Genomic DNA, 10,746 nt, shown 5'->3' with positions numbered 1-10,746 from the left:
CAACAATAAGCATGTGGTGCCCACTGACACGCCACTGGACCTAATAATTTCAATCTAGTTACAGCTAAATAAGCGTCTTATAACTTCAAATAACTGCACCAAATTTCAACCAAATCGGTTTAAGGATAGTTATAGTATTTTTAAAATACCGTTATTGTTTTGAACCTTCATCGTCCTGTAGCTCAGAAACAAAGCAACTCCCGACATACGTTCATAGGAACTTTTTTTCATAAAACGACCTAACGATTCACCCTGTATAGTTTCGTACCGTAGTTAGGAAACACCCTGTATATCCAAAACACATTTCTTCACAGAGGCACGAATATCTGTTGCCGCCATATTTAAGAACAAGAACTAAACCAAATTACTAAAATGTGTGTAGACACAACTAAATAGAAATACATAATTTTTTAGTTACTTGCTTTAATAACTTGCTCAAGCTACTTGATACGTGTAAATTCGGCTTAATGCCAAGAAGACTGGAAAGAGGAGAGATATCTGCTATAATTGCTCTATGCATCGCGTTAGAGCCGATCTGCGGGAACCAGCTCGTTTCCCGCACTCTCGCACGCGTCTCATTGTCTGTCTCTTTCTTCCATATTATATTTTTCACATCATTTGCCTTCTATGACACCGCTCAGCGTTGGCGTTGAACGTCCTGATTACTAGGGTTCATGACTTGACCCATAGTTATTCATCCTGTAATTCAATTAAACTTAACATAACCTAAAATTTGAAAATTACTTTTATTTTGATAATTTATCATAATATGATATAATTTTAGGCAGTAAATAAGGTTTAAAAGTAAAAGTAAGGCAACCAAGAAACCGAAATAATGTCCGGACACACTGATAAAGCCCTTAACATCCTAAGAATGCTTCCTAGAGTGTCTTTAGCTAACATACGAGATAACCCTGGATCCAAATTGGTAAGTGAGGAGCTTAGGGCTCCAGAAACCCAAATTCGTTTCTAAATGTTTAATTATTGAATTACCAGGGTCCAAAACGAGGTAGGGGACAGCATGGGGGTACCAAACATGGACATGGTAACAAGGGTTCGGGTCAAAGGCAAAATTTTATGCGGATTGGTTATGAGACAGGAAATACCCCTTTTTACATGCGTTTTATTAAAGAGCAGTATTATAAAGGACACCAGTAAGTGCATTTTGTTATCTGTATGTTATGATGAGTGAAAAAAAATCATAGTGACAGAATCTTTTTCTTTAAATCTTTAAGTGCTATTTGTAATTTTCAATTAAAGTCAGAAAATTATTTATATAGATCAGTGCAGTAGCTCCATTCACATTACATTTTTGTACTGATATTCTTTGGTAGAAGTGGTGGTTTTATTTTTATATAAACTCAAATATTTATTTCCATAGACTCATACAAATAAGTATAGGATAATGTCAAAAAATAAAACTATAAGACCTAAACATACAACTTTTTAAAGGCCTTAAGAAAAAATAATAAAAAAATATTCAGTATGGCTTTACAAACAGTTATAGTTTGACATTAAAAAATAGTTTCTTATTAGTGGAGTAAAAACAAGAAAAGAAGTCACTTCCTTCTCAAAAAATTTGTTTTAAGGTATAACCACATGAAACCTTTACAGGATTATTAGTTAGGTCCCTGTCCATGTAAAATAACTAGTTACGACATCTTTTGAGGGGTTAGACATTTTTTATCCCGAAAAATGTCAATAAATTGTCAAAATGTTATATTTTACTTTTATTGCTGCATGATTTTCGGTAAGTGAGAAACTTTTTTGTTTCCAGGTATTTTACCATAGTATCTGCGTATGAATTAAAGAAGAGATACTAGAAAAGTTTTTAAAATAAAAACCAACCGTCTGTGACACACAGTTTTCAAGATATCGGCATTTAAAATTGTAATTATTCACGCGCCCGTGTAGTGCATTTTTTGGCCGTTACCACAGATTTAACCAGACAAAGATTTGTCTCGTTTAATCTGTGGTAACGAGACAAAGATTTGTCTCGTTACCACAAATCTTTGTCTCGTTAAATCTGTGCCGTTACGTATGAGTTGCTAATATAAGTCGGTTACGTGGAATACTGTTGTTTTGCGTGTAATAGAATGATTCTATTGATTCTTTCTATGATTTTTCTGTTAGTTCATGCGTTCAGTTCATTACGCGCCTCAAGTTCTTTAAATTGTGTTTAATTTATTAATATTTAAATTTGTACATTGTTTGATTATGGAGTGTTTAATTTGTGGAGAAACTGTAAGCGACAGTGACAAACTGGTAGTTCAAAATCCTACAATCCAGGGCTTAAAAACATTAATAAGTGCTGCAGAAAAAAGATAAGACAATTGTGCAAAGAATATATTGGGCAAAAAGGATGATATTTTAACAAAGAAAAAACTTGTTAAATATCATCTACTTTGTAGAAAATCTTACACACACTAGCCTACAAAATCTTGAGCATGCGTCCCAAATTGTCGAAAATGAAGGCAACGAAGCTAATAATTTGGGAGAAGAAGTTTGTGAAAAATGATTAAGTATTCATTGTTTAACTGGATGTGATACTACTTGTGCACTATTTAAAATACGTAAAAAAATCAGCATTCGACATTTTATACAAAAAAATCGATAATTTAAAGGGGCTCGAAAATCTGCCATTTTTGCTTGAAGATGAAGCAATAAATTTGGGCCAAATGTATTTCTTGTATCTATATAAAAATAAAAACACATCTATTAAAACTCTTAATGAACTAAGGGTGCATTTAACAAAAGAGTCAAATCGATCAGCCTCAGAATTGCCTCCTACAAGTGATGCGTTTAAGCAACATTTAAGAAGGTACTAAACGATAGAATGAATTTATTACATATGTTAGATATTAATGATCCATTTTTTTAGATGTATATACCAATTAAAAATATGGTATAATTCTCATGTCAAAGAAATAATTTTGGAACATCCTCGTGAATATGGTTGATGAAACTTACTGGAGACCAATATCAGCAATACAAGATCCGATCCCCAATGAAGTAAGAAAAGCATTGTCAATTCGGTGTTCCGACAAAAATTGCAACAATAATAGGTGCACGTGTTTAGCTCAAGGATTAAAATGTTGTCACAAATGTAAATATGCAATATGTAGTAACAGACCACAAGATGAAGAACTAAGCTCGTCAGATTCAGAGTCTGAAGAAATCTAAATCTTTTCAATTTATGTTCTTTTTTTGTTTTTGCAATTCCTGTTTTAACTTAATCTTAAAAATATAAGTGTAATTCCAGTGCAGGCTGCGTTCCTAATAAAAAAAATTATCGAATCGCCAAATTAGTCAGGAGATTACCCAAACGGGCCTTCAGAACACATCGAGAGCGCGGTACCGTGCGACATTTTGTGGGCATCTCCAAGTAAGTATATTGCGCATCGCCGCGCGTCCCTGTGTTAATATTTTAAGTGACTATAGCTCTAAAAGTATTTGTCATAGAAGGTTGGTTTTTACTTTAAAAACTTTTTCAATATCTCTTATTTAATTTATATGCAGATACTATGGTAAAATTCCTTAAAACAAAAAAGTTTCCCGCTTACCGAAAATCATGCAGCAATAAAAGTAAAATTTTGAGTTTACTCTATTTTCCAAGAAAAAATAAGCTCACCAGGGGACACGAATTAGTACTGTTAGAACCGCCTGTATGTCTCCAATCGATTAAAAAAACTCATGTTTATAAGCTAATTAGTTTCGAAGTTATCGCGTGGTATGTGTAAAAAAACATAAATATAACATTTTGACAATTTATTGACATTTTTCAGGATAAAAAATTTCTGACCCCACAAAATATGTCGTAATTGGTTATTTCTTATGCACAGGGGCCCAATCAATGATCCTGTATAGGTTTCATGTGGTTATACCTTTAAAAAAAAATTTTGAACATTTTTCTACCGTTTTTACTCTACTATATCCATTTCAGTAAATTCATTTGAATGCTAAAAGAAATATATTACTGTAAGACTGCTGTTTTTTATGCCACCCATCATGATGCTATGCGAAAGTATTCAACTCCAAAATGGCAAAAGTAAAATCATAAATTAACAGTACAATTAGAATTTAATAGTGTCAAAGTCAAAAAAAATTTCATGTTCTTAGAATAAAAAAGTTAAAATGTAGCTAAGCCTTACCAACCTACTCTAACTCCGACAATATAAGGATTTTCCTGGATGGACTGTTGTAAGAAATAATGTTGGTATTATTTGTGTTGTGTTGTCATCATATCATGCTTGCACTTAGTCCAGGCTCAAATATGGAAATAGTGTATAGTGAATTCTTAAAAAAAATGTCTTTGGTTTATTTTCAAAATAAAACTATTAGAAATGTAAAGACAATTTTTTATTACAAACAATATATTGAAATTTTATATCTGATATATTTATGAGTGTATATATACAGTAGGCTCGCGTTAATGTGAACTCAAAAAATTTCGACTTAGTTCGCATTACTGAAATGTTCATGTTATGGAGATTATATTAAAAATAGCTAAAATTAAAATAAAAGGGAAATACATTGTGCTTTATTTATGTTTGTATTTATTTATAAATTTATTTATTACAGTTTTAAGCATTATACAAAAGTTTTATTTAAAAAAAGATGTAATTTTTGTTGTCACTTTTTTTTGCAACAGGTTTAAGGCTACAGCCTTTTCTTCTAAACCTTTTAGTGTAATAATGTTTTTTATGTCGACATAGTTTTGATTGGCCCATTGTGTGACAATTTTCAAGGCTGCAAGAGCCTCCAAATGCGTAACTTTTTTTTCTTCAAAAGTTAATATCTTGCAGCCACTATCTTCTGAATCATTGCTATCGAGATTTTCCTCCACTGCGTCTGTATTCAATTCCTCAATGTCTTTGGGATTATAATCAATCAGAAAACAATCATAACGCAAAGAAACTATTACAGACCTACTTCTTTTAATTTCCAAAAATCGAAAATTAAAAGGAGTAGCACTAAATAATACCTGTTCAATTGTTTGAAGCAATGTAATGGTTTCATTAACTGCAGCTGCTCTAACATCATTTTCCCACATCTCTTTTAGTCAAGCTAAAGGTAGGTCATCCTCCTCCAAATTTTTTCCCAAAATATTATTCCAACATTTTGAAATTACTGAAGGCTCTATTTTTTGCCAGGCCATATGCAATTGCATAATAGCATCTCTTAAAGTTATAACTTTTAGGGCCTCAGCTACTCCTTGACCCTTTGATACAATTGAACTTAATAGGCCTTTTCTGTAAAATAGTTTGGTTATTCGCAAAACATTTTGGTCTAATGGTTGAATTAATGGTGTAACATTTGGGAGCATGTAGACAACAAAAATGTGTCCATCAGAAGTTTTTAATTCTTCTGCCGGTGGATGCAAAGGGGCATTGTCTAACAGGAGAACGGCTTTTAAAGGAAGGTTTTTGCTTTGTAAAAATGATTTAACCTAAAAACCCAATTTAGTCTTCAAAGTTCTTTAGTCTTTAAAAACTTTCACTTACCTCTGGAACAAAATGCTTAAAAAAACAATTTTTAAAAATTTCCTGCGTCATCCAGGCATTTTTAGTGCTTTTATAGATGACTGGATTATCAAATCCTTTAAAACATCTGGGTGATTTTGCTTTTCCTAGTACTAAAGGCGTTAGTTTGTGTGATCCTGTAGCATTTGTGCACCCCCAAAAGAGTTATTTTTTGTTTAGCTATTTTTAGACCAGGCGCCGTTTTTTCAAAAATTGCAACATAGGTTTTATCTGGCAATAACTTCCAATATAAACCCGTCTCATTTGCATTATAAATTTGATCTTCACTAAGATTAAGCTGCTTCATCTTTTTTCTTAAGCCTTCAATAAAGGGATTTACAAGGCTGCGAGGACAACTTTTCACCTGCAATTTTAAGCAGCCTTTTACCATATCGCCTAAATTAAAATTTTTGAAACCATCCATCGCTTGCATTAAATTTATCGTTGAGTTTTAATTTTCTATGTAAATCTAGAGCTTTTTCTTTAAGCATATCACCCGTAACTGGCAAATTTCGTTCACGCTGTTTGGTAAACCATTTATACAGCAAGGTTTCCATCTTGGGGTTTTCTGCACTAAAGTGCATTTTTTTAATTTTATTAGGTCCCTCTCTCCAACAACTTTTAGAATTTTTCTTCTTTATTTTTAATTGCACAAATAGTTGATTTTGCTATTTGATATTTCTTTGCTAGTGCAGTAACACTCATGCCATTTTTGTGCTCTTCCAAAATTTTTGATTTCTCATAAAGAGTTAAACACTTCTTATTAATTTTAACCATTTTAAAAGGCCACTGCGCGAGATGCGACACTCTCTCTTATCTAATAAACATCAACTAAATGACCAAACAACGTTACAAGCCTAGACAAGTCTACACAGGATTACTAAAGATTTCTTAAAATTCACATTATCGAAATATTGGTTTGTTCACACTAGAATTAACATAGAAAAATATTGGTGTTCACATTAATGGGTTGTTCATAAAATCGTAAGTTCACGTTACCGCGAATATACTGTACTGTTTATTAAAAATAACTTCTCTTCTCGCAACACTAGACATAAAAACTTTCTTATTCCTGAAAGACCAAATTTGACATACATAAATAGGAACTGTACACATATGGTTATTAAAATATGAAGCCTCCCTAAATCTCTTAATAATAAAATACCAAAAAGATGAAGGCATGTTTAAAAGAATTTCAGATGAAAAAATGCTTTTATACCTACTATCAGTGAGTTCCTAGAAGACTTTCAGGAGTTGCTCTGATATAAGTAAAAATAAAAAGCACCCTGTTACAATACAATACTGTTGCAATACTGTTGCAATACAGAGAATAGGGTTGATACATAAGTAAAAACAGGAAAGTGGCATTGATGCTCATGGTGGTAAAGTTTAGCTACAGTAGCTTTGTTTCATTTTAATTGGTAATAGAATGTAGACTGACTCATTCTTATCAGGTACAATTGTACATTATTAAGGGCAAACTTGTATGGATCTATTATTAAAAAATATAATAAAAAAATATGTATATAATTAAAAAACTATCTGTTATAATGAAAATCTTACTTTGATCCCGCTTAACAGTCCACAATGAGTTTTGTCATTGTTAAATAATTAATGCATTATTATTACAAAGAAATTAATTATTTGAAATTCAAATTTGTCAAGCATAATATTGACTAATACCTTGTGGTAGAAAGTCTTCACTACCTACCACAATACTAGTAGAATATACAACAGTAGTAGGTGGAAGAATCAGTTGAGTAATAATTTTACTCTACTGATTCTTTCACCACTTTCAATATGAGTTGTGAATAAGTTTTGAATTAACGTAGATTAAGCAGTAATAGAGGAAATTGGCAAATAAAGTTGTGCTATGAAACTGGAAAAATTATAAACCCAAAAATCTGTTTGGCTGGATGTAACACTCTGCTTACAACTAACATGCTTTTCTCTCTTATTCATTTAAGTTTGTTGCATATTTTATGATCATGTAGTAATTAAACTTTTCACCATTTTTATCACATCTATGATATAATCGATAAATGATGTTTATTTTTGCATATCAATACAAATTTGTATTATTCTTAAATAGCTCACTCCTAAGCCCCATCTTGGCAAGAAGGAATTCTTGCAACTTTATTTGACATTAAATTTTTTTCATTTGTTATCTTCCTATTAATATTTTACTGGTTTTTAAAAGAAAATTAAGTTTAAATAAATGAATATTGTTAATTTCGAAGGAACATATAAGTAATTTACTAAAATTAGAAACATTAGAAAAGTTAAGAGATAGAAAGAAAGAAAATGTGCTATATTACGTAAGACAAAACAAAATATTGTGTACAAGCATCCTAAAAACTAAAAAATTTCAAATTCACTTTAAATTTTAAATTTCAAACAAACATAACATCTAAAACATTTTACCATAAAATTTACACACATTACCAACATTAATTATAACAAAACAGATTTAAAAAAAAAGCATCTTTTTGATAAATTTGATTAAAAAATAAGTAAAGCTGTCAATAAAACAGAATTTAGAGGAAGTAAATTAAAATATTTAATAGGAAACAAAACTAAAACACTAAAATGATGTCAGAGCACAGGTCAAAAGGTATCATTAAAAAAATTCGTCAAGGCTATAATATGCCCTGGATAATAAAAGTGATTTTAATTTCTTTTTGAATTTCTCAACTTCTAAAATTTGTCTGATACATAGAGTAACATGGTTGTAAATTTTTTTGCTAAGGTATATAAGTGAGTTCTTGGTGAGGGAGGATGTCGGGATTGGTAAGGGAAAATCGTTAACCTGGAGACTCATATGACCAGTGTTAGAGGGATGCTTAGGACATTTATGAATAAGAGTAGCTGTTTCTAAGATAAAAAGAGTTAGGATTTTTTGAGATATAAAGAGAGGTTTACAAGAATCTCTTAACCCAGCGGAACATAGGTATCTAAGTGCCTTTTATTGAATCACAAAAATTATGTTTAATAATCGCTTGTTACTTAAACCCCAAAAAGGCAAGCCATAACGAAGATGGGACTCAAGGATTAAGGTTTAACTTTGATGTAAAGTTCATAATTGAACTCATCAGCAATTGTATTGAATCACCAGAAATCTTGATGCCTTTATTGTACATTTTGAATAAAAGATAACACAGCCTAACTTTCATGGTCAACAGTTTCCATTAAATAAATGATTTCACATGAAAATTGAACAAAACATAGTTGATCTGTCTTTAAGCAAAATAAGATCTGAATTGCAAAAAAATATTTATGAAATTATACATTATACTAAATTGCCAACATATTAAGTTTAACTGTGTTAATTGGCATTTAATTTTTATGTGTGTTCTTAATCTTTTTCTTTTACAAATAGACTGAAAATTTCGTATATTTATGTAAAGAGTTATCCCAATAATTTCACAGTAACAGTCCACCTTAAAACAACTTATTTATCCACGATTTTAACTTGAAACGTGTTATTCCATTATCGCCTTGAAAAAGTCCAAAATTTAAAAAAAAAAGGTCAAAATTATCCCTAACCTGCTAAAAACTATCTTAAAATATCTATGATAAATAAATTTGTTTGTATAGGACATTATGCACGTCTTGACAACCGTGGATATCAAGATAGGTGGTGTAAAAAGTTAAACAAAGCGTCACGTTCAACGATTGAGATTTTGTCAACTCGAAAGTCGCGAATTATCACGCTCAGCAATAATAATTATACTTTAGTAACTACCCGGGCAGCAAGGTGTAGTTGAATCAGCGTTGAATTTCCGAAACTTTCCGACGTTGATTTATGTTGTAACAACAGTTGAATTAACGTTGATGAGATGGCACAATTTTGCATGTAAATAAGTCACTCCACTTCAATTAATCTCTTCATTCTTATTTATATGGCGCCTATATAAATTATATTTTTTAATATCATTTGCTATCTGAAAATAAATTAAGTTTTCTTTTAAAAATTCACTCCTGCATGCAACATCTATTTAACGTTTTATAAACCTCCGATTTATGATTGATTATATGATTATGTTGAGCAACATGTTGCTTTTATGTCTTTTCAAAGTTGATTTTTGATACAGCAACGTCTAGGTTGCCAATCGATCTTTTTTCAACGTTGATTCAATTGTTCCTTGCTGCTTGGGTAGTTATGCAACCTTTTAAAATTTATACTGTAATAAATTAGTGTCTAACGTAGTGGTCCTTCGATGTATTCATCAAAATCACGACAAAGAAATTGGTTGCCATATACCAATAAACAAAATATAAAAATAAAGCATTATAAAACCAAAAATACATGCATTGTTCCAATATTAATAAACCATCACAATCACCATCAGTCCCCAAAATCAATAAACATAAAATCGTAAGAAGCTGTATCCAACATTACTTCTTTCTAAGTAGTTATACATTTGACTAATAAAACTCTACTCATTAATACAATAATGTAAAAAATTGTAGCACATTCTATTTGCATTTTAATATACTCACCCCATTTCATTATTTTTCAGTCTTAAACGTGAATATCCCCCCTTATCCATGCTTGACTTACAAACAATGATTGACCTTAACCGAGTTGACAGCACCAAACCAGTAGACCTAGTCTCAATAATTAATACTGGTGTCTACAACATGTCCGTCGACCAAAACCACTTTGGCATAAATTTAACTGACGAAGGAGCAGACATATTCAATGCCAAAATAAACCTGGAAGTACAATGGGCCAGCGAATTGGTAATTGCGGCAGTAGAAAGGTGCGGAGGAGTGATCACTACGGCATATTACGATCCTCACTGCTTGCAAGCCATGTGTGATACTAAAAGATTCTTTGAGAGGGGTATTCCTATTCCTAGACGCATGATACCACCACCGGATGCGATAGAATACTACTCGAGTGCAAAGAATAGGGGATATTTAGCTGATCCGGAAGAGGTTTCTAAAGAAAGGCTTGTTTTGGCACAGAAGTACGGTTATGAACTGCCAAAGATTGAGGAGGACCCTGAATATGAGATGTTATCTGAGAGGAAAGATCCCAGGCAGATTTTCTTTGGTTTACATCCTGGATGGGTGGTAAATTTGAAAGATAAAGTGATTTTGAAGCCTAAGGATGAGGAGCTACTGCAATATTATGCTTCCTAAGAATAATAATGTGTTGTTTAGTGTAGAGGTAATTTTTGTAATATATTGAACTATACTATGGAATGTCTTTTAC

The 10,746-nt window shown here is 31.5% G+C and overlaps 1 protein-coding gene across 1 annotated transcript; it reads left to right on the top strand.

Moving 5' to 3' along the window:
- The first annotated feature begins 644 nt into the window (after positions 1-644).
- Positions 645-10,736, top strand: LOC126743956 (39S ribosomal protein L15, mitochondrial). The gene is made up of 3 exons (XM_050451247.1): positions 645-928; positions 997-1,154; positions 10,046-10,736. Exons 1-3 carry the CDS (start codon positions 836-838, stop codon positions 10,671-10,673), a joined length of 879 nt encoding a protein of 292 aa, XP_050307204.1. The 5' UTR covers positions 645-835; the 3' UTR covers positions 10,674-10,736.
- Positions 10,737-10,746: the final 10 nt, after the last annotated feature.

Source organism: Anthonomus grandis, chromosome 13 (assembly GCF_022605725.1).
Source record: "Anthonomus grandis grandis chromosome 13, icAntGran1.3, whole genome shotgun sequence".
Taxonomy (NCBI): Eukaryota; Metazoa; Arthropoda; class Insecta; order Coleoptera; family Curculionidae; genus Anthonomus; species Anthonomus grandis.
The sequence above is the reverse complement of the archived record's forward strand: the minus strand, read 5'-3'. Positions and strand labels throughout refer to the sequence as shown.